Raw genomic sequence first — 25,986 nt, forward strand, 5'->3', positions numbered from 1 at the left:
CTACAAGATATGTTATGAGGGACTCTAAGTGGAAAGCAAACAAGATAAGTAAGAGTAAGAAAAGCAGGGAGCATGAAAGCAATAAAATTCAGTGCATCTAGAAAAATCAGTCAAGGGATTCACAAAACAAAAAGATGTAAAGTACGACACCAATTATCTAAAATGTGAAGGGGACAGAAGAATGGGTTCATGTGTCTGTTGGCCATCTATAGGTCTTTTTTGGGAAAATGTCTATTCATATCCTCTGCCCATTTTTTAACTGGATTATTTGTTTTTTGCTTTGTATAAATTCTTTATATATTTTGGATACTGACCCTTCATTAGATATGTCATTTGCAAATACCTCCTCCCATTCTGTAGGCTGCCTTTTAGTTTTGATTGTTCCCTTGGCTGTGTAGAAGCTTTTTATTTTGATGAAGTTCCAATAGTTTATTTTTGCTTTTGATTCCCTTGCCTCAGGAGACATATCTAGTAAGAAGTTGCTATAGCCGATGTCAAAGAGGTTACTGCCTGTCGGTTCTCTAGGATTTTAATGGTTTCCTGTCTCACATTTAGGTCTTTAATCCATTTTGAATTTATTTTTGTGTATGGTGTAAGAAAGTGCTCCAATTTCACTCTTTTGCATGTTGCTATCCAGTCAGTCAGAGAAAGACAAATAACACATGATTTCACTCATATGTGGAATTTAAGAAACAAAACAAAAGAACACAGGGAGAGAAAAGAGAGAGGCAAACCAAGAAACAGACTCCTAATTATAGAGGATAAACTGATGGTTATCAGAGGGGAGGTAGGTGGGGGGGGTAGGTTAAATAGGTGCTGGGGATCAAGGAGTACACTGGTTGTGATGAGCACTGGATGTTGTAGGGAAGTGTTGAATCACTAAATTCTACATCTGAAACTAATATTACCCTGTATGTTACCTAACTGGAATATTTTTAAATAAAAACTTGAAGAAGAAGAAAAAAGAATGGGTTCACACTTAAATGACCATTAACTTAATATATAGACTACTCTATGCAGAAGTTGTTACATACAAACTTAATGATAACCACAAATCAAAAACCACTAATAGACATGCAAAACATAAAGAGAAAGGAATCCGAGGATACCATCACAGAAAGCCAGCAGACCGTGAGAAAAGACAGCAAGAGAAGAAAGGAACAGACAAGAACTACAAAAACAACCATAAAATAAGTAACAAAATGGCCAAAGTACACACTTACCAATAATTACTTTGAATGTAAATGGGCTAACTGCTGCAATCAAAAGACACAGGGTGATGAAACGGATGAGAAAACGAGACCCATCTAGATGGTGCCTATAAGAGACTCCATTCAGACCTAAAGACACACATGCAAATTGAAAGTGAGGGGATGGAAAAGCTTTTATCATGCAAATGGAAGTAAAAAGACAGCCAGGGTAGCAATACTTCTATTGGACAAAATAGACTTTAAAACAAAGACTGTACAAAGAGACGGAGAAGGACACTATGTAGTCATAAACAGAATGATCCAACAAGAAGATATAACCATTGTAAATATTTATGCACCTAGTGTGGGAGCACCCAAATACATAAAGCAGTTGATAACAAATATAAAGGAAGTAAATGATAGTAATACAGTAATAGTAGGGGACTTGAACACCCCACTTACATCAATGGATAGACCATCCAAACAGAAAACCAATAAGGAAACGGTGGCTTTGAAGGACACAGAATGTTCCATCCTAAAGCAGCAGAATACACATTCTTTTCAAGTGCACATGGCACATTCTCCAGAATAGAACACATTTTAGCCCACAAAACAAGTCTTAAGAAATTAAAAAAGATCAAAGTGTTATCAATCACCTTTTCTGACCACACGTTATGAAATGAGAAGTCAACCATAAGAAAAAAATCTGGAAAGAACACAAATACATGGACGTTAAATAATATGCTGCTAAATGATGAACAGGCCAACCAAGAAATCAAAGAGGAAATAAAAAATACACAGAGAAAAATGAAAATGAAAACACAATGGTCCAAAACCTTTGGGATGCAGCAAAGGCTGTTCTATGAGGGAAGTTTATAGCAATACAGGCTTATCTCAGGAAGCAAGAAAAATCTCAAATGAATGACTCTGGAAGTGCCTATCACCTAGTACACACCGAAATACCTGCTAAGGTTAACATGACATGCAAACAATGTTAAAAGGTATAATAAAAAGTGCCGTAACACAATCTGACACTCTGGTAAGGCTGCTAAACACACTACTCCTAGGTATACTTCCTCAAGAACGTCTTGCAGAAGTACACCAGGAGACATGCGCAAGAACGTTTGATAGCAGCACTGTTTTGTTTATAAGTAAAACAAAAACAACAAAAATTTCCGTTGAGATCACCAATAAGTAACTTATAAAATATACACAATGAAATACTATATAGCAAAATGATAATGAATAACTAAGGTTAAAAATCCATATTAATCCACAAATATAATAATCAGTGGGAAAAAGCAAGGTGCAGAGTATGATATACTATATATTGTCAGAAAGGTGGTTACAATGTGGTGGATGAGAGAGATGTATTTTAGGATGAGTCACATAGGGGCTTCCATTTTACTAGTTTCTGTTTCATTTATGAAGTTGAGTGGTGAGTTAATGCGTATTCATTTATATCAACCTTTGAACGTACTTATATTTGAAAATTTCATATTCAGTTTAAAGTCCTATACCAAGGATCAGCAACGAAGGCCTGGGAGTCAAATCCAGCTCAATACCTATTTTCGTTTTACTGGAACACAACCATTCATCTGTTTACGTGTTGTCAATGACTGTACTACAAGGTCAGGGTTGAGTGGTTGTGATAGACAAACCTAAAATACTTACTACTAGGCGCTTTATAGAAAATGTTTGCCAACCCCTGTTTTATTGCCAAGTATAGAGTGCAAATGAAGAAGACATTAATTCTGAAATAACACAAATATAATCATGGTCATAGTTACTGAGAAAAATGATCAGCACATTTGATGATAGCCAGAGAAAGAAAGATGGGAGGAAAGCAAGTAAAAACTAAATAAGCTTCAGAGCACTGCTGTCCAACAGAACTTTCTGTGATGATGGAAATACTCTATATCTGTATTATTCAATATGGTGACCAAGAGCCACCAATAGCTTTGGAGCACTTGAAATGTTGGTATTATGACTGAGGAACAGAATTTAAGGTTTTATTTATTTTTAATTATTTTAAATAGTCACATGTACCTAAGGACTGTACGGTGCAGCTTTAGAGCTCTGGACGACAGACTGACAGCAGCTGTCACCTGAAACCCAGGATGGGGTTGCCTCCAGTTTAGAAAATTTCAGCCACTGATGGAAAGGCAAATCATAGATAATCATAAGGGTAAGGCTAACATATAGATTTGGGACTAATATTAATAAAAATTGGGCCAAACGATTACTCTTTCTAAGAAAGAGGATGCAATGTAAGAGAAACAGAGGGCCAAAGTTGAGATTTGGGAACTTCCATGATAATTTGTTAAGTGAACAAACATTATTAGGTGAAAGAGAAGTACAACAGTTAGAGTTATGTGGCAGGGAAACCAGAAGAGCTATGCCTTAAAAAAAAATGAGCTCCATAATTCCACATGTGAATGAGGAAAACTTCTGCAATAATTAGTGGTTAGCTGGAAAAGCCATGAAAATAAGGGACTTGGATACCAATAATGTCTTTCTCCTCATTTAACCAAAACAAGTGTCTGCAAAAGATATGCCATATTATCGTATTTTCTAGATTTCTTTCACGTAGAAAGATGTTTAACTTTTATTATTTTGCTCAATTATCAACTAGTCCAGATACATTTAGCTTTCACTGAAGACAATAAACAATTGCCTAGAAATAAGGTCCTAGTATTATAAAACTTTTCAAATTCTCATTAGCTGGACATTTCTTCCCTTTTCTACTTTGATGCACTGTGCTTCATCCTTCCTTATCCAAACCACTAAGAATATACTATACAAACTTATAAAAATATCATTTATATACTGTACAAGAATATGCTACAAAAAAAGGAATTTTGAGGAACAAACTACCTTACTTCCCAGCAGCCAGTAGAACTGCTTTCTATAGATGTGCTAAAATCAGTTGTCTGGTTTCCATGGCCCAGCAATAGCTTTTTTGCTTTGTTTTAGTGTGGAGTTCAAAAATACCTGCCTGATGATATACAGACACAGAATGGTATATTTAGTATCTGGTTTAATCAGTATTGGCATAGGAATACAAAATATTCCTTGGGGAACCTGTCTAAATATTGGTATTTAGATACTGACATGATCTTATTCTTTAGAAATAACTAGAACAGGGGAGAATTGGTAATTTTCAATTATTAATTTTATCTTACAGTTCTCTCAGAACTTAATTAATTTATTTATTTAAAAAGATTTTATTTATTTATTCGACAGAGATAGAGACAGCCAGCGAGAGAGGGAACACAAGCAGGGGGAGTGGGAGAGGAAGAAGCAGGCTCCCAGCGGAGCAGGGAGCCCAATGCGGGGCTCGATTCCAGGACCCTGGGATCATGACCTGAGCTGAAGGCAGATGCTTAACGACTGAGCCACCCAGGCGCCCCTCAGAATTTATGATATTCACAGTAGGCTACTACTGCTTAGACTCATCTTTACTATCAAGAAGATTGGAATGCAATGTAGAAAAGAACACAGTGTGATATCTAGTAAAGAACACAGGCTCTGAAGTCAAAGAGACTTTGATTTAAGTCCTGAATACATAGACTTTCAGTGAACCTCACTGAGGCTCTGCTATCTCATTTGTAGAACTGGGTAATGATATTTAGCTTGAAAGCTGTTATGAAAACTAAATGAAAGAAGGCATTTATAGTATCTAGACAGAGCACCTGGCCATGCTGGACACCCAACAGTTACTTCGCTCTCACTCTCGGGCATTTAAGGTCTCTTCTACACTCTTTTTCTCTTCTACACTTTTTAACCTAAGAATACATCTCCGAGAAATGTAAGAAGAAAATAGAATAATCAGCTGTTTTGATCTGGAGAAGGCAGAAGAGAATGAGATGTCCCAAACCGAGGTGAAAAGATCATCTTTAGACAGGAGAGCGACTCTGCTATTGAGGTTCCTTGGAGGAATCTTGAACACACATGAAGGCAGGTAATGGGAAAACAATGGAGTTCCCTTTTAATGGCTCGTATTTTCTCTGTAAATTAGGAAGACCACTTGCTAAGTGTGAAAGAGGTAAATTTGAAGTGTGAGATGGAAAAAAGTTGAAAAAAGTGTTACAAATATTAGGGAGTGAACCAGGGAAATGTCCAAATGGACCCAAATGCTCAGGGTCCATTTGAGACCAGTTCCCCATTAACTTATGAACATGAATGTGTTCTATCGGTTGAAAGATTGTCTTCAGTAGCACTTGGCTACTTGGATGCGAGTACAAAGAAAGAGGTTATCTGGATTCATCTTGAGTTGGAATTTCATTTCATTTATAGGCTAGAGTGTTACTTAAATAATGAACTATGAACTCTAACCAGGATAAAGAAAAAAACGATAAAGGAGAATATGCCTAGTGATTAGGACAATGCCAGAACAATATTAAGCAATCAAAAAAAAAGGATAGCTGTTAATATTACTAATTATGGTCCTCAAGCAGTAAGTAATTTCATCATTCTAATTTGTAATCATTTCTATGTTATTTCTCTCCCTTCCACTAGACTGAGCTCTTTGAAGATAAAAAGAGTGTCTTACTCATCTTTGCTTCTTCCCAAAGCAAAGCCTGGTACCTACCATACTGTAAGTGACTATTAAATGCTTATGATTAAATCAATGAATCAAACCTTCTGCTTCCAAGCTATTCATATAATTTGTTTAAAGAGATTCTAGCTAGGGCATCATAACCTTAATAACAATTCACAAAATAAGACTTTTCTAAGAAAGGCACTGAACGGCCACTGTCAATTCAATGATAGAAACCCACTAAGTAGCTAACAATATGACTGATGACAGTTTTCCAATACTGCAGACTACAGAATTAACATGAGGAAGAAAATGAATTCACACACACACAACATGAAAACTGAAAATACATCTGTCTATTTTTAATGGACAAAAGAGGGCTCCTGCCTCTATTTTTATCATTCCAGTACCTTACAATGTCTCATGAAATGAGTAATCTGAAGCATAACCTACCCAATGCCGACGAAACATCTGCATTAGGACTTCAAAGCAAGTTCAAAGATATATAATCTGACAGCTGGCCAGGCCCATTAACTTCCTCTTTGTTTTGGGCAGAAGGTACACCCCCAAAATAATACTATACCTTTCCTAGTTTATCAAAGGCTATAGGGTTTTAAGAAAGAGGTCTTTTTTGGCTGTGGATTCAATTTAAAAAACATAAAGATTTTATTTTTGCTGCTGCTTCAACTAATACGTTCATTTTAAAGTATTCAAAAGGGACAGCTTTGATTTAATAGTGGACAGTATACAGGGAATCACAACTTTAAGTACAAACTGTATTGAGTATCTTCTTTAATAAATGGGTTGTCTAAGACTGAATATACATATGTATTTCCCTAGAGAAAGCATGTTATATAATGGGAGGTCAAGTCTCTAGTTGGTTCTTGTAAATCTGAAGTGCTATGTAACACCCAGTAAGATACTAAAACACCTAAACCTCTAGGTCCAACATTTTATGAGGAAACGTACACAGAGCTCTCATCTGGGATGTCAAAACGATCCCGTCTCTCTTACCACCTGTGTTCTAACCAGTAGAATTCAGAACAGGCTAGAAGCTAGGAAAAGGGGAGTTCAGGCAATGAACAAAGAGGAAACAAAAAATTTTGCAACTGGATACTTCTTAGCCCAGTTTGACTCTATCACTCCTGTTTTTCCCTGAAGGTACCAGGGAACGTCCTGTCTTTCGAGGAAAGAGCTTAATGATTTCTAGACAGAGTTTATCTCTTTCTCAGAGCCACTGCAGAAAAAAAGAGCACCCACTCCTGGTGCATCCCCATTCTCAAAGCTTATGATTTTGTAAAGCAAGAAATTCAATTAAAGTAATGTGTTTGATAGTCACTAAGAACAATATATTTGAAAAGGATGGGCTGAAAATATAGGAGAAAGGCAGAATAATCAAATGTTTGGGTCCTTAGGAAGACAGAGGAAAATGAGATACACTCTCGGTAGAAACTGTATACCAGCAACAGGGAAAATCTGGCAGATTAAAAAGGTTTTCTTCTCTACCCCTTTTCTTTTACTTCAGTGAAAGTTAAAGAAACATATATATGTATCAACAGGGAAAGACCAAATTGAGTTTGAGTACACAAGAAAGTGTAATACAATCTATCTACACTTCAGAGTGATACCTAGGGTATAAGACATTTTCATATAACTACTAGACATTTCCTCTTCTTCTCATGGGTCACTCAAAATCATAAAACATTAAAATACAAGCTTAGCTATTAATTAAAGATAAAATTATGAAATTTAAAAAATGTAAGCTTTAAAAATAATCTTACTTTGTATCTTATATATTAATAACCATTGTACAGTAAATATCTGCCACTGCTAGAGACTAATACAGTCTCTATACTGTGATTTGGCTTTAAACACTTTCTTACATTAAAAATTAATTCAGAATTACCTGAAAGAGAGGTTACCAAACAGTATCAAGTATAGTTCAACGAACTGCAAAGAAGCCTGGCTGCTATTCTGCTGACTCAATTCCATCTACCCAACGGTCGACTCATGAGTTTTGTCTTTAATGAAACAAATGACCACACATATTAAGGCTGTATTACCTTCATAATGTTAACTAAATCTGTTTGATAGTAGCGATCCTGGTGTGCATTTGCTGCTGCTAATGTAAGAAGATAATCATTCCTTGCGTGGGTAGCTTTAGAATTACATTCAGATCGCCGGGCTTTTAACTAAAACACAGTAAAAGAGAAAAAAAAATCAATGCAAACTGACATTGCACTGTAAGATACATGAGGATACCATTCTTAGCTACCAATTAATGGCTCCCCAACAAGAGTAAAGGTAAACATGTGGAGAAATATTCATTTGCATATAAAAATATTCAATACTACTGAGGAATTAAATAAACGATTAGAACTGTTACATGGGGTGAGAGTGTCTTCACATGTTTGTTATTTACACTTAATATATTTCCAAAGCTTTTCAAAATACTTCAAAGTATTTTACTCGTTTAATTCAGACGGGAAAAAAAAGGTTCCCAAATTAAGTACCTTCTCTTCAAAGACATAGATAAACCTGCTGGAGTTAGAAAATCTTTTTAAAAAAATCAGCATTCCTCATGTGCCAAAAGAACTGTGAACACAGTGTGCCAGTTAGGATCCTGGCAGCCAATGGCAGGCCACTAAACTTCCTTATCAGGTAATTCTACAGCTTGAGGGTCCCACAGGAAAATCTCACTTGGATCTGGCCCAGAGTATCTGTTCAAGGGTATAAATCTGAATGAAATGGATTTTGTAGATTTTCTAAAGCCCGTGGACTAAGTCTCTTGGACTAGAAGTTATAGATAACAGGCTACCTAAGCAGGTAAGGTATAGAAACCTATCTCTGAAGCAATGTTGAGAAGCAAGCAGTGTCTATAGTCCTGACATCTAGGCGGAAAACTTCCATGAATTGGAAAGGAAACTTCTTCCCTAAGTTACTGACTTTAAAATGCCTGGTGAAGAGTATTAAGGAGGGCACGTATCATACAGAGCACTGGGTGTTATATGCAAACAATGCATCATGGAACACTACATCAAAAGCTAATGGTATACTGTATGGTTACCAACATATAATAATAAAAAAATTAAAAAATAAAATGCTTCTCTAAATTAGGTGGAAATAACTGACTTCAACCCTCAAAAAACCCAATTCTTTCTTAATAAGCTAAGGTTTCTCAATTGTGAAATACAATTTTCAAAAACTCACCTTTACACTTGCTTTCTGTAAACTGATTCTTGATTGAAAAAGACTAAGTTTAGATCTATAATAAAACAGAAAACACAGTATGTTTAATAAAATTATCAAATTATATCATATTAAATTTATTAAGTATTATAATTCCAAATTTTTAAAACAGTGACCCAACGCTATTTCCCAACACTATTCCAAAAGAGAACTAAAAAATGGAAAACCAGGAGCAATGATTATTTTGTTTTATTTTACTACGGGAAGAATATTGTAGTGCAACAGGAAATAATGGGATATTTAATAAAAATATCCTGAGTGACAAAAATACAACTTGACATATACAATATATTGGTATCTCTTAATAAACAAGAGTTATCAAACTATAGGTTATTCCCAGTCTCATACAATTACACACACTTTAGTTCGTGCAAGAAAGCGTAAAGAAACCCAGGGATAACCAATCTATGGAGGCAAAAATTAGCAGGCTTTCAGGGCTGTGCGCAATAGGCTGTAACAACACCTGCAATGCAACCTACAGTATGATATTACCAGGCTCTTCAGAGTCCTTAATTCCATTATTTCTCCCATTAAAAGTCCTTCTGGTTTGGGTGCCAGCCTGTGTGCTCCCTCTACTCTTAACATAGTATTTGGAACACAGTGAGAAAGTCCTTGGGCTCTCTGCCCTATATGATATTGTTCTATTTAATTCTCCCATTCTGATGTCCTTATTTTCCTCAATCCCTTTCAGTGTGGGAAGGAAACATAATCTAACAATCAATGTAAAAATATGCTGGTTTTACCCAAACAGCTAGAGAAAACCACAAGGAGAAAGTCAACAGAAGAACAGTAAGGAATAACAACACTCCCACGACCAGTGATTTTTGAAGCTGCAATGTTTGTCTTGACAGCAGTGTCATGGTGATTGCCATGGGAGAATTCAGTGCATGTGCTGGCAGCTAAGCCATAATACAAGTAAAGTTGCAGACCCCTTGGGAATGGAAGGTGGAGCAAGCCAGTCTCTGCACAGCAAATGTGAGGAGGATAGCAAAAGCAGCCTATCATCTGTCTAACAAAAGAGAAACATTCAGGGACATACGCTTACGCATCCTAACTACTTCTCCACCGTTATAAAAAAAAAAAAAAAAGATTGGGTCCAAGATACTCCTATTATTTTCTACCTTGCCATATTCGTATTTCCTGGGATTTTGTCTATTTTTATTAAGCAGATTCCTATTCGTTTCAATCTAGAAAAGGCCACAAACTTTAAAAGTTGAGAGAGCCTAAAAAAAAAAAATTGAGAGAGCCTGTTAAAGATTAAAAAAGACTGTTTGGGGTATTCTCAATTCTCCTTTTTCTTGCAGTCATTATCCAAACAGTCTGAGTTGCACCTGGATTTTCCAATATAAGGTTTTAAGTTTCTGTTTTCTGTTTCATTTGCTAATCCTCATATAATTCTTGTGTGGTTCTTAAGAAGGTATTAGCAGTAGATAAAATACAGTTCCTATGCTCAAAGATTATGATCTACAACAAGTAAGATATATGCAACTAGTGAATTGTCCTGCACACTCCTCCTCCTCATCTGCTTCCAAATGTTAATGCTCCTTAGGGTCCCAAGCTCAATTTCTTCATCTCATATACGATTTCATCCCTGTAACGATCATCTGATAGGTAACCAACCCCCAAAGTGAGATCTTCAGGCCCAGATTCTCACCTGAGAGTTAGATACATAACTCCCTACCAAACTTATTCACTTCGATGTCTCACAGGCTCTTCAGAACCTACATATCCAAAATGGAACCCATCCTTCCTTTCAAATGGTGTCCCTCTTCCTTTTCACTCTCTCTCTTAATGTGCACATCTCACCGTCTATCCAATCGTCTATCAAAACTACACATAGTCCAGTCTTTACTTCCCCTTCCTGAGCTTCCTTCTCTCATCTTCTTCAAGAGTCTGTGCAAACATCACTTCTATAAAGGTTTCCTTTCTTATTAGGCAAAATTAATCTATTTTCTATGCTTACAAAGCAGTGTTTTCATACAACTACAGTAAACATATTAGTTACTACGTGAGTGACTTTAGGCACCTAATTTGAGTTTACTGTGAATAATAATACTGTGAATCATGAAGTTACTTTTAAACACATTTGCCTTTAAACACGCTGGCTTTAAATTTCTTGAAGATGCAAAGCTTATCTTACTCATCTCTGTACTCACAGTACCCAAAATAATTATTCAATAAACATTTAGAGAGTGAATGAAGATAAAGCAGCATTTCTTACTCTGTAGTTGAATGAATTTTCCAGAAAAGTTACACACTGAAATAAAAGGTCTCATTTGTTGTAACCCCTTTGAATTTGGGCCATATTAGAAGGCAGTGTTTTGTGATGAGCATCTGTGAATTAGCCCCTGTCAAGTCCACACTTCTTAGGAACTGCCTAGGAATTGTCCCCATTTTCGCTCTGTGGGCCTTGGCTAAAGTAGGTATTTATATATGCTCTAACAGATCTGTCAGCTCTGTTGTGGAATCCCTGAAGTTTTAAAAAAACAAATTCCCCTAAAAAAACCCACCATGACAGGAAATTCCTATTGGAGATCATCTAATCTAAAATCTTCAGATCTTATTGGAAAGATGGGTTCACTGACTCTATGAAAGTATGGGAAATATTTGTATGCTCACAAAAATAAAATAATAAAGACAACAAACTAAATTAGGGAAATATTAAATATGTTTTAAATATTTAAAAATGTTAAGTACTTTATGAGTATTTATCTACCAGTCCTTGGTACTAAATAAACTTTGGAGGAAACCCTAAATTTTCACAAGATGCTTATGAGATTGCTTAACTTCCTGTACATAAAAACATATTAGAAAGAACCCCCCTCCCCCCACTGGTTGTTAGTCTGTACGAGTGTTCATAACCCTTCTGATTTCATGACTAGGAGTTCAGAGTCAGCTTTCCTAACAGACCTCTTTAGAGTCCCATTCTATGGTACAGGTTTATTTTTTCTCAAAAACTTTTTGTCTTTCCTCAACTTGTCATATCAAAAATCTGTACTGCTCCTTTATATCTTTTTATTACCAATTGCCAGTTCCTTCTTTTCCTGATTATTCTCCAAATAAAGGGCTTATGATTCACATATACTAAAAGTAAAATTCACACAGCTGCTAAAGCATACATTTAAAAAGTGTATATATTAGAATTTCACACAATAGAGAAACTGTGCCTAGGGCAGGATTTCTATACTGAGGTCAATGCTCTTATTTTTTTGAGATGTCCAAGGTGCCTTCAATGGCATGCTGAGCATCAGGGATTTCCAACGACAACTGATTTAGAGTTTAACATGAAAAAAATGAGGCTCTTAAACCCAGATATTCAGACACCATAGCAACTTCGACCAGCTTTCACTAAGCTTTCAATACAATGTTCATTTGTCCTTTTTCCTTTTCAAAATTCAATTTAATGTGAAAACTGATCGAATAGTCTCATTTTGCTATATTAATTTAAGTGAGATCAGCCAATATAAAAGAAAAATTTGAAAGTATGTAACCTTTACAGGTCAGATGAAACCAACATAACCTAAGAATGAGTGTATGCTCTATATTAACAGAAAACAAAGTACTGGCAAAAATAACATTTATTTGCATAATTACTTTTTCAGAAATGCTAAAACACATACTTTGCTTCGATGTCAGCTTTCTCTCGTACTGCATGAGCCATCTGTTCAGTCTCAAAGTACTTCTTTTTGCCTTTAGCTAAATCTTTCACTGTCTCTTGTAATTCAGTTTGGATCTTTGTCAACTGGTCCACACACTGTAAAATACAAAGTGTAATTATTATGATATTAGTTTTCAGGCTTACCGAAAATGAATTTGTCCTAAGGACTATGCACTATGCCCTCAGGATGGAAACCCAGGAGAAAAATCAGCACTTTTAGTCTCCTTCAAATTGCAAATTAAAATCCAGTGAACAGCTGGTACTCCCATCTCAAGAAATGTATTGAATAGTGTCCCAGTTTGCTTAACAACTCTGCTTTGAGAAATAACCTCAGTGCTGCTGAAGACTGACATTAAGGTAAGGCATGAGAAGAGCAACAATGAAAATGCTTTTATTGTTGGAGATATCAAGGCACTAAAGGCAAAAGAATAAAGCAATTCTGTATTTCTTCATAATCTTTGGGCAGGGGCCATGCTAATCTTCTCTATAACATTCCAATTTCAGTAAATGTGCTCCCAAAGCGAGCACTCTTCAAAATCTTAATAAAGTCTATGTTTGGGGAACTGATGGTGCAAAGGGTACTGAAGAATTCTGCTCTGGGAAAGAAGGAGTGTAATCTGACAAGTGTAGCATAAGTCCAAGATGAAGGAGAGAAGCAAGAAACCTGGGTATCATGTAACAATTACTACTCAAAATTACTGCCAACTCAGTTCTTTGGATACATATACACATTCTGGGAGAAGGGACAGATAAAATTAACTCAAAGAAATGTTTAATCAATGAATTCTTATAACACATTGGGGCCAAGGTAACATTGCTTAAAGGACTCTTCTGGATATCCAAAGGGGAAACACTTTTCCCAGTTTGAAACAAACCACTGCAACGTTTCACCAGCCTAAGGCCAATTCAGGGAAGCCTCCCCGGAAAAACTTCTGAGCCTGAAACAGAGTTTGGTGAAGACTGACAAAAGCTCAGCAAAGCAGGAGGAGACATTGGTGAGGAACTATTATGAAAGGCTGAACAGCATGGAGTAGAACAAGGACACCGGAACAGCAAGGATAACGCACAAATAAACTTAACACATGTGACATACAGGCTAGAGTTTCCCAGAAATTGTTAGGTGGTAAGAAAAGGACTACTTTACAGTAATAAAAAAACAAGAAGATTCCCTATGAGCGTATTTACTGAGCACTTTAACAAGTGTCAGGCTATAAATAAAGGGTTAAGAAAAACTTCACCTCTTTCTCCTTTGCATGAAAACTGGACCCTTGCTTAACTTTTTAGGTCTGTGTTTTAACAGAAACCTGATAAAGACACAATGTCAACTGTATTATTTGGCAACACCATGTATGAACCCTGATAGATAAACTGCATTAATTTGGAAGAAAGTGCAAATGAACTATAAATATCTGATGGAAAAGTCTTGGCTTTAGGCTTCTGTGAGTATGGTAATTCCCATATCTGGACATGTCCTTTGCACAGACTCTGGAAACTCTGGTGTAATAACTAACTAAAGTTGTAATAAAAGCTTTTAGTCTCCTTTAGGGCCTGTGGCTACCCCTATACATGTGAATCTCATTCTCTTACCCCAGACCTTTCACCTGAGGAACCAAGCAGAATAACTGTGGTTAGCTATGCAGACTGAGGCATACACCAGTGGAAGAACTAATTATACTAGCGCTGGATGCTGCCCTGTGTTCCCTGTTCTAATGTCCTTCTAAGTAAACCTCATGCCACGTATGGCCTAGGATAATCATGACAGCCTCCGTGTTTCGTTACACTTAACAAGACTCCCTATGGGCATGCACAGGCAGAATGCAGTTTAGTACTTCATAAATTTTAGTACTTTAAAATATTATCACATTATCCTATTATCATATTCTCACATTTACTCCTCCAAATGACTCTGGTAAAAGTATTCCTATCAATCCCATTTTAAGATGAGGAAATACAGGGCGCCTAGGCGGCTCCGTCAGTTGAGTGTCCGACTCTTGATTTCGGCTTGGGTTGTGATCTTGGGGTCATGGGACTGAGGCCTGCGTCAGACTCCGTGCTCAGCACGGAGTCTTCTTGGGATTCTCTCTCTCCTTCTGTACCTCCCCCAGGTTGTGCACACTGCATGCTCTCTCTCTCTCAAATAAATCAAGTGATGATATCACTTACCATGTAACCCACTGTAGTACATACCCCAGTTTTGTGACAACCATGTTTTTAAAGTCTTTATATAGAGATACGTTGTCTTGAAATAGTAGCTTTTAAAAAATTGACATGTAATTCACAAACCACAAAATTCACCCTGTTAAAGTGTATGATTCAGTGGTTTTTAATATATTCAGAAGGTCGTAAAACCATTACCATTACATAATTTCAGAACATTTTCATCGCCCCCCCCAAAAAAAAACCCCATACCAATTAGCAGTCACTCTCCATTTCCCCCTACTCCTAGTCCCTAGAAACCACTTTCTGTCTCTACGAATTTCCTGCATTTCATATCAATGGAATTATATAATATCTGGCCTTATATGTCCCAAGTCTTCCACTTAGCATAATGTATTCAGGGTTCATCTATGTTGTATCATGTATTAATTCTTCATTTCTTTTTGTGGCTGAATAAAATTTCATTGTATAGATATACTAAAACAGTAAGCTTTTATCTTGCAGAAAAATCTTCCTTTCTCTCTAATTTTAATAGTCCTTATCATAAACAAATCTCTTATTTAAACAATAAAACAATGAGGGGCGCTGGCTGGCTCAGTCAGTAGAGCATGTGGCTCTTGATCTCGGAGTCATGAGCTCAGGCCCCACCTTGGGCCCAGAGATTACTTAACAAAATAAAAAAAAAATAAATAAATAAAAATACCATGACAACCTGACACTACCACAGAAAACTGTGAAACTTCCCGATAATGCCACGTTTGCAGGTGTGGAGAGCTTACAAAGCGATCCACAGCTTCAACAAGAGCTTAAGAACCAAAAACTGGGGCATGGTCTGAAAAATGCAACTATGTTTAATGGGAAAATGAGATGGATGATTTGTTTTGTTTTAATTTTATTTAAATTCAATTAGTTAGCATACATTATTAGTTTCAGAGATGAATTATTTAAAAGAGGAGTCTGGTGTAAGGTTTCTATAACCAAAATTTTCATCTAAAACAACAGAGCTTGGCCTCAGAAAGAAGGGAACCCAAGAATTCGGTGGTGATTTACATGATAATCAGTGTTTTGAGAGGAAACTAAGCACAGTAGGTCAAAGATTTTCCTGGGGATGCAAACCATGTGGCTAGGATCTCAGTATATTCACACAAAGTAAATATCATGGGTACGTGACAACATATGGGCACATGAGTGCCAAGACCACACACAGCCACGCACTCCTCATATCCCTACCTTTTAAAGAATAAGATGTCTTTCTTAGTACTGGGTAACCAAACATCTTATGGAAATTACTTAATTCATTTTCATCTATAAAAGGCTATTAATTATATTACTTTTTGCATGTATGACAGTGTCAAGCTGGGTCTTGTGATAGTTCTTATCTTTAAAAGGATTTCTCAAAAATCTCATCAGAAAACTTAGGGTGATTCTTTTGTTTTTTTCTTTCCCACAAGTTTCTAAGATACTGTTCATCAAATAATATTAAATAGATAGCCTATGTGTGCAATGAAGAGATCTCTTGTGATCTGTTCTTCCTTAGCCTTCAGTAAATCCATAACCAAATGTTTTCCATCACCCGAATGAACGGTTTCAAGTCAGAGTAATTTGGGTTTTTGTCAAAGGAAAGTGCTCTGCACGTAGCAAAATACAGGCATACCTCATTTTATTGCACTTTGCTTTATTGTGCTTTGCGGATATTGTTTTTTTTTTACAAATTGAAGGTTCAAGACTTCAGTGGAAGAAGTAACTGCAGATGTGGTGGAAATAGAAAGAACTAGAAGTGGGGCCTGAAGATGTGAGTGAACTGCTGTAATCTCATGATCAAACTTGAATGGATGGGGAACTGCTTCTTATGGATGAACAAAGAAAGTGGTCTCCAGACGGAATCTACTCCTGGTGAAGAATGTTGAAATGACAACAAAGAATTTAGAATATTAGTAAATTTAGTTGATAAAGTAGTGGCAGGGTTTGAGAGGACTGACTCCAGTTTTACAACTTCTAAATGTGGGTAAAACACTATCAAATAGCATCATATGCGACAGAGAAATCATCTGTGAAAGAAGAGTCAATGGATACAGCAAACTTCACTGTTGTTTTATTTTAAGAAATTGCCACAGCCACCCCAGCCTTCAGCAACCATGACCCTGATAGTCAGCAGCCATCAACATCAAGGCAAGACTCTGTATCCGTAACAAGGTTATGACTCACTAACCATTATCACTCAGGTAATGCTAACTCATCTGAGTAATAAGGGTTAGCATTTGTTAGCAATAAACTATTTTTAAATTAAGGTATGTACATTTTTTTAGAAACAGCTACTGCACACTTAATAGCGTGCAGTACAGTGAAAACTAACTTTTATTTACACTGGGAAACTAAAAACTTCATTTGACTCACTTTATTGCAATATTTGCTTTATTGCAGTGGTCTGGAACCAAACCCACAATATTTCTGAGGTATGTCTGAACCAAAAATATTTATTAAATAAAAGTCATCAAATTTAATTTGCAAAGATTACCTAGGATTTCCTTTCCAACTTTTAAAGTAAATTTCTTCTGCAGGAATCCAGTTTTCTGGGGTAGATTAAGTTATATACTTAAAAAGAAGCTTAATAATGCCTATATGTTAAGAAAAAGACTTGGTGTGGTACAAGCCCAGCTCTTTCCCAAGAGTTATAAGCACTGAGCACTGATGAGCACAGAAATGAATGTACAACTTTACATTAAGGCTAAGGGATCATATGAAATGGTGACAAACTTGGATATTAGAATTCTAGTAAAGAAATTAAAAGTATGCTCCCTGAGTATGACACAGATCGTGAATAGATAGATATACTGGCCGTTAAAGACAGGAATAAAAGTAAAAGTAACTTGAGCCAATAAATTAAAGTCCTACAAACCAGTAGGTTCTCTGACCCAGTATTCACATCCTGGAAATTCACCCTAAGACAATAACTTCTAAGAAAAAAAGTTAAATTTTTATTGTAGAGTTAGTTGTAATGTCCAAAAACAGAGATATGATTTTAAAAAGCAGAATAAATTAAAAATTCATTCAGAAAAAAAAAATAATAGAGGTGCCTCGGTGGTTCAATTGGTTAAGCGTCCAACTCTTGATCTCAGCTCGGGTCTTGATCTCAAGATTGTGAGTTCAAGGCCTGCACTGGGCTCCATGTTGGGCATGGAGCCTACTTAAAAGAAAAATAATAACAATAAACTAAAGGTTGTATAGAAACAGGAACAATTAATTAGGAAATGGGAGAGAATGACGAATATATCACAAAAAATGATCAATGTATTAATTACAACTATTACAAAAACAAAGAAGATAAAAGGAATAAAGAAATTAAGTAGTCTACTAAGGTGAAGAGGTGGTATGTATTTTTCTGTAAACCTATTTAAATATTAAACTTCAAGTGTTTTTAAAAGATTGCAAAGGATTTGGAATTAGAAAGTAGTACGTTCAAGTTCCTGCTCTGTTATCTACTACTAAGTCTCTTTAACATTTTTTAGCCTCAGTTTTGTCATTTGTAAAATAATAATATTTACATACCTAACAAGTGCATATGAAAATCAAATGAGACCATACTGGATACAGTAGCAATTTACAAACTCTAAAGTGTTATTCAATGTAAATCCCAACTATTTCAAAGGAATGTAAACTCTAGTATACATAAGAAAGGTACGAACTGGAGTGTTATTAATTATAAGAATAATGGATGTTAACTGGACTTACTGTAGTGATCATTTTGCAATACATTTTGTAATATATATAAATATCAAACCATTACATTATACACCTGAAATTAATATAATGTTATGTCAATTATACCTCAATTTAAAAAATGACAAAGGCCTTAAATTATTGTGGCTCATTTTGTTTTATAAGCAAATGTCACCATATAGGAAATGATTTAGAAAAAGATATGATTCTCATTATAATTCTCTACACAATGGTCAGATGCTTTATAATATGCCTGGATTTATCTTCGAGTATTAGAAAAGAAAACTGTCAAAATGGAGGAAGTTTTTAAAAGAACATGAACATTAACGTGTTATGGAGGGAAAATTTTAAGCCAACTTGGTTGTGATCATGACAGAACAAGTTGTTTCAGACTCCCTTCCTCTAGGCTAGAAACTGTAAAAGTTGGGACACTGGTAACCCACTGGACTTACGGGACTGTGATATCTGGAAGAAGGGAAGCACAGCTAGGTAAGCTCTATATTTAAGGTGACTTTTTTCCTGTTGAATCAGGGTACAAAGAAACATGCATTCTTACTAGACTGAGGAAGCAGAGGTTGGAGTTTAAGGATGCTGAAAGAGTAGGAACTTGAGAGGCTAGGATCTGGAAAGAAGGGTGCCACAGAGAAGCAAGTCCAAAGATCTGTATGCAATTTCCCCCAGTCTTCGGCTGACTTCTAAATGCATGTACCGGTGAAAGTCCAAGAAATCCAGCAAAAAACAGTAGCTGAAAGGCTAATGAGCTGAGCAATTACCTGAGGATCAGAGCAGCTACGTGATGTTGAAGAAGACAAAGGTGGGAGCCAAGTCTTGTCAAAGTAGAAGGGTTTTGGTAGGCACCCCACACTTTCAGTTAAAATCCTGGCAATAAGGACAAAGGTGAAAGAGACCAGCCCTAAGAAAGGCTAAAACCAGACCCTAATAGATCAAGGTGATCTGACAGTATTCTATCTGCCTGCCAGAAAACTTAATTCTTTGGAAACAAAAAATGTCTTCCAGAGCCTCTACAATTTTTATTCACAATGTCCAGCATTGTGAGGCATACTAAAACAGTTGACCCCAATAACCAAAAACCAAGAAAAACGGTAAATCATAAAAAGAGACCTACAGTGATTCAGACATTGGAATCTTGAAATAGAGATTAGGAGTAACATATTTAAGAGAGTAAAAGAAAAACATGGAGAGTTGCACCAGGAACACAGAATCTATTTTTTTAAAGATTGATCGAGCGATTGATTTTTGAGAGACAGAGAGAGTACATGCAAGTGAGAGAGCATGAGTGGGGGGTGAGGGGCAAAGAGAGAAGCAGACTTCCCACTGAGCAGGAAGCCTGATGCAGGACTTGATCCCAGGATCCTGGACTCATGACCTGAGTCGAAGGCAGAAGCTTAACCGACTAAGCCACCCAGGTGCCTCACAGAATCTATTTTTGAAAACTCAACTAAAAATTCTAGAACTGAAAAATACATTGAGATTCCAAAAGATGTTTTAAAAGCAGATTAGAGCAAAACAGAGTATTAATGTACTGCAAGGTATTGGTGGAAAATATTCAAACTCAAATACAGAAAAAGTGAGGAAACAACCAAAGTGTTGATCAATCAAGAATGTATAAAAAATGTAGCACATACACATAATGGAATATTATTTGACCTTAAAAAAGAATGAAATCCCACCATATACAACAACATAGATGAACCTGCAAGACATTAACGCTAAGTGAAACAAGCCAGTCACAAAAGGACAGACACTGCATGATTCCACCTACATGAAGTATCAAACTCATGGAAGCAAAGAACAGAATTGTGGTCAGCAGGGGCTGGAGGAAGAGGAAAGAGAGAACTGCTAACCCACCAAAATTTTGGATATACAGAATAAGTTCAAGGTTAGTTGCATAACACTGTGGCTATAGATAACAATACTGTATTGTACACTTAAAAATCTGTTCAGAGGGTAGATCTCATGTCAACTGCTTTTATCACTCTGCAGTTAAAAAAAAAAAAGAAGAAATGGAAAATATAAGATTAATTCAAAAGAAGGCAGAAAAATGGGGGGAAGGTTAGAGAAGCAAAGGAAAAAGAACTGGTGGTCTGTTTATCTCATGGAGTCAATCTGTTGTAAAGCTTGGGAGGTATAATCGAAGAAACCAACTATAGCAGTTACTTGTTTTTGCTGTTCTGTCTCTATTTCCCTTGTTTTCCTTTGGAAACTCATCTCAATTTCCTTTTGGAAAATCATCTTTCCCCATTTTTAGTACATATAGTTTGCATGAGGACTGTCACCCCTAACTTGGGGGAAGGCCTGTGACCCAAGACAGACCAATCAGCCTCAATTTGGGTAGTTTTATTGGAACTTTCAGGAAAATGGAAAATGTGGGATTGCTTGCTGTAAGATTTGTAAATCTTGCATTTTGGGGGCCACCATGCAGAGAGTTGCTAACGAATGAAGCAGACCTAACAGATGGGAAGACAGACTGAACTGTAATACCATCATTTGAGCACCTGGATCTACCCCTGGAATTTCCAGTTACACAAGCTAATAATACATTACTTTCTTGCCTTAGCTTAGTTGGAAGTAGGTCTGTCATCTGTAATCTCAGAATCCTAAGAGGTATGCCCAATATGTACTTAATGTCTAGATGGAACACAGCACCATTTTTATCAGATATAATATAAAACAAATTAATTCACAGATCTGAGGACTTGTCAAATCCCACCAAAAATCCTTTGCCCAGGAATGCTGGTTAAATTCAGGGTGGAGACGATTCTACCAATGGCAGAGAAAAGCACAGTGGTCAACTCTTTCAAAATACCCTTATATTAAGAAAAATAGAACTTTCCAGTAATTCAGTTAGATGTGGTGAATGCACTAGCTATCTGAAACACACTATTTCCTCCCAGTTAGGAAGTTATGCTAGCATTAATTCTCTGCCTCTATCTCCTACCCTCTCTTTGCACGCATGGATAGATATTTACAAACTAGACATACAACATATTTTCTTCCAACTCAAAAGCACTGTTTGGTCAGTGGTCATGTAGTTTATTCACCATGTTTTCTTTGAAAGAGGTAATTCTGAGCAAAGACAAAACAAAGGCATTCTTATACAAATATGTTAAAACCAACTGATAATACATGAGTGCTTGAAAGAGAGGAAAATTTTATATACATTCAATATACATTTAACATACTGATCTTATGCTACTAAAATCATCTTTGACGAATAAGTAAAATTAGTTTTTTTAGGTTTTGTTTATAAAACAATTCTGAAAACCCAAATGACAATTAGAATTAAAAAAACTAGATGGCTTCTGAATTACTGCTTTCATAAATGGTCACTTTAATATTTTCTAAAGTATTTAATGGTTCCATAAGAAAAATTTACTTATTAGGCATCATGATAATCTGTTTTTGTAACTCTATTTCCAAAAAAGGACACAATTCAGTCAACTACTTTCAATAGCAAGCTTTTCATAAAAATCATATTTAATAGTGATTTTTTTCTATGAATTTTTAATTTCTGTATAATCAAAGAAATAGATCTATTTGAAAACTTTACTTCTTTATAACCCATATAATTAAACTTTAGACTACACTATTTTTGGTAGTAAGTTTTCTATATTTGGTCAAAATGTGCCAACTTCCTTTAAATTATTAGGCAAAATGGTTCAAGTTAAAACTAAGACAAATTTTTTCAAGACTTAGTGGGATTAATAACATTGTAGCTACTTTAACATGCACCAAACTATACCAATGATCAGTTGAGGTGAGGAGTGGTATTTCTAAGAAGTGTTCACTGAGCTTTTAGAATGTCCAGATTCAAATTACACTCACTTTTGTCAGTTAATAAAACACAGTAGTTAGAAAGAATATGATGAAATCAACAAAATTCTAGTAACATGCTGAAATCAGAAAATCCATGTTGAAATCAGAAATATTTGTGACCATATAGAAAAGCTCAAGGTGTTAAAATGCAGTTTAATATAATCGTACAGATTACAAATGGAGCACTGAGATATTAATATGCATATAAGAAAAGAATAGAAACAATACCCTTTTTAGTTGCTGTTCTTTTAAGCTTCTCACTGTCCTTGCAGGCTCAGAAATGAAGTTTTTATAGTTTTCACATATATTGATCCGAGACTGGGCTACCTGCATTGTTCCCTCAAGAAAAGATTTCCAAACAGGATACATGCTCCTAAATTCAAAGAGGGACAGAAAAGTATTAGGCAGGGAAAAGGAAAAAAATAGCTGGCTAACCTTATGCTCACTGGCTAGCACTGTGAAACAGAACGGATGTTTTCTTTATAGTTGAAAGTGTATTTGTACTGCTTTATAGAGAGTAATATTTTTAACATATACAGGTAGAAACATGACATATATTTTATTCCTCAAGAGCTCTGCAATGGGCTGTCTTGATTCATCAGCTACTCTCAATATTGAAATAAAGTGATACGATTATAATTCCAAAGTTAACACTATAAAAATTAGTGAATAATTCAGACTGTCCAGACCTTTCACTATCTCAGGGTCATCGCTGTGAACAACAAATTTCATTATTTCATTAAGACATTCTCCTGCGGTGCCTGGGTGGCGCAGTTAAGTGTCCAACTCTCGGTTTTGGCTCAGGTTGTGATCTCGGGGTCGTGGGATCAAGCCCTGCATCAGGCTCTGTGCTCAGCATGGAGTCTGCTTGAGATGCTCTCTCCCTCTCCCTCTGTCCACCCCACCCCACCTCATTCCCTAAAATAAATAAATAAAATCTTTAAAAATTTTTTCTAAAAATATTTTCCTAATTTTAGAGATGGGTAACTGAGGCTCAGAGAGATGCAGAGAATCACTCTAGACCACACAAGAGGGTGGTAGTACTGAGATACAGATGAAGCCTGGGTACCTCTAAAGTACATTCTCTTTCAAACACATTGTATTACTTTCTTACATAAACTGATATGGCTGGAAAAAGAAAATCATGCACAACTGTTTATGTGCTTGAGAAGTCTACGGTACCTTTGTTCTACATCTGTTTCTGTGTTGTAATAATGCTTAGCCAGCATCACACTGTGGCCTGGAACCATGCCAAGCAAGTCCCATCACCTTTGCTTGATAAATGTGTTCAGCAATCTCTCCATAAAGTCAAAGATTATTCATCCTTTGCTTTTTGTAGCCAATATCCTTGTCAAAGCTTCTCTTCTACTTTGCTAAACACCTTAGTCAGTTCTAGTATGCACCTGCACCAGTTAAACGTATTTTATAACTTATCATAACAATGGATGGTGTTTTGTTTTTAAAAACGAAATACTGGTAGATTATAACATTCATCTCCTAAGATTTTCTTCTTGTGCCATGTGGATTTTCTACTATAGATAGCTATAGTCGATACCTTGTGTTACATAAATGCTAGCAGTGGGTCAATGGATGAAATGGATGACAGCGTAAAAACAAGAAAAAGAAAAATTGCCTGAGTCCCCATCCTACTTAGAACTAAAAAAACCCTTGTAACTGTATTTTTTAACTGAGGAAATGGTTAATTTATGCAATGAATTAGTTTTTGTAATACACCAAATGAATCCGTTTAGATGGAAATATTCATTTATTTAAGCAGAAGTATATCACGTTCCCTTTGGAAAAAAAGATTCAGTGTGTTGTGCCAGCAAAAACTTCCAGCATAAAAGCAAAATGAATGTGAGATGATGGATGGTAACTAAACCTACTATGGTAACCATTTCACAATATATGTAATCAAACCATCACGTTGTACACCTTAAACTTATAGAGTGATGTATGTCCATTATTTTTCAATAAGGCTGAAAAAAAAAAAAAAAGAACACCAAAATTAATGTCCTCCATGGCCTCGCTGCATGACAACTGATGGAACCTGGGAGGTAAACTCACCATGGGCCCTCCTAAGCAGTCCAAATAACTGATTTTCTCAGAAAATGCAGAGAGAAAAATTCAATACTATGCTTTGTAACTATTAATTTACACTTAAAATACATTTTTAAATCATAATGAAAATGAGAAAGAACCATTATGAATTGTGATAGGAAGGAAGGAGGGTAAGAAGGACAGGAAGAAGGAAGGATCCCTCATCGAGGCTCTGCCCTTAGGTAGCACCTTCTTCCCTCTACCTCTTTGCCTGGTTGACTGCTGTTTATCCTTCAAACCTCAGCTTAATTGTAACTTCCTTAGAGAAGTCTTTCATGATCACCACCAACCCAACCCACAGACTCAATCAAGTCCCTCTCCGGTATTCATTCACATGGCTCCAGCATTTTTCAATTATACATATTTTTATGTAATTATTAGTTAATGTCTGTCCTTCTCATTATAGTGAAAATTTCCTGAAGGTAAGGATACATGTCTTTCTCACTATCCTAGGGCCTAAACCCACAGCCTAACACTTAGAAAGGTTACAGTAAGTATGTGTTGCATGAAAAAATGAATGGATATAAAATTATAAGGATTATACAATAAAAAGAAAAATCCTTTCCTTACAGAGGTTAAAAAGAGATCTTTAGAGATCAGCAGATCTACAGCAGGCAAACATATCCCCAATAATGACACACCACAAAAAGAACAGAATTCAGTTACCAGTTACTCAGAAGACCTGGGCTCAAGTTCTAGTTCAACCCAATAATCATATGTAGGATACTTCACTATACTTTCATTTCCTCTACTGGCAAATGGAGAAAATAACAAAAATACCAGCACCACGTACCTCACAGGGCTATTCTGACAGTAAATGCAAATGATGTGAAAACCCTTGGCACAGATTCTTTTAAATGAATAAATAGTAACAGAAGCAGAACTGTAATAGAAATATAAGTGCTTCTTAACATAATAGTGATAGCTGCAATGGTACAGTGGTTTTCTTTCCAACTAAGGAAAAATAATAATGGGTATAGAGTGATTTTAAAATGGTTCTAAAATTTCACTAGGCTTCATATATGATTTTGAAGCATAAGGTGCTAAGCATCTATTATTTTGCTATTCTGCTCAGGTCAGGAAATAAGGTTCAAAATTATGAAAGAAAGGAAGGAAATTCTTTTAAGAATCTATCCCATGTTAACACTATGCCATGTATTTTTATGTTTACATTATCATTTAATCCTCATGTCAACTTTGTAAAATAGGCAATATCTCCATTTTTCAGGAGAAAATTAAGGCTTGGAGAGGTTATAGATTTTTCTAAGGCTATTCACCAGGAAATAGCGCCCCCATGGTCATAACCTGGACTTTGCCATTACCAGTAACTACCCCTCTGCTGTAATCCCAAATTAACCATCTAATCCCTGACCAATACCTTCTGTTTCCATTCTTTCCCTTTAGGTTTCTGACTCCAACAATTATTCAAACTCTATCAGAACCCACAATCCATTTGATCCACTGTCTCTTACCCCTCTCATAATTTCCCTTCTCAGCTCCTTATCCAGCCTAAATTTCATGGTCCACCATTATAG

General features: G+C 36.0%; 1 protein-coding gene and 1 non-coding gene across 4 annotated transcripts in view; both read right to left on the reverse strand.

The window, feature by feature from the left end:
- FCHSD2 (FCH and double SH3 domains 2) overlaps positions 1 to 25,986 on the reverse strand; it is a 265,087-nt gene that overhangs the window by 103,228 nt on the left and 135,873 nt on the right. For all 3 annotated transcript variants that reach the window (XM_087868135.1, XM_045816309.2, XM_087868134.1), the window contains exons 5-8: positions 22,580 to 22,724; positions 12,603 to 12,736; positions 8,944 to 8,998; positions 7,797 to 7,925 (exon numbers count right to left, since the gene is read on the reverse strand). In XM_087868135.1, coding sequence (XP_087724261.1) covers positions 7,797 to 7,925; positions 8,944 to 8,998; positions 12,603 to 12,736; positions 22,580 to 22,724 — 463 coding nt within the window. The remainder of the gene's footprint in view (positions 1 to 7,796; positions 7,926 to 8,943; positions 8,999 to 12,602; positions 12,737 to 22,579; positions 22,725 to 25,986) is intronic.
- On the reverse strand, positions 13,063 to 13,168 carry LOC123804266 (U6 spliceosomal RNA). Its single transcript, XR_006783127.1, has one exon. It is a non-coding gene; the product is annotated as a U6 spliceosomal RNA (small nuclear RNA).

Source organism: Ursus americanus, chromosome 16 (genome assembly GCF_024610735.1).
Source record: "Ursus americanus isolate L20-20 chromosome 16, mUrsAme1.1.p, whole genome shotgun sequence".
NCBI classification, from domain to species: domain Eukaryota; kingdom Metazoa; phylum Chordata; class Mammalia; order Carnivora; family Ursidae; genus Ursus; species Ursus americanus.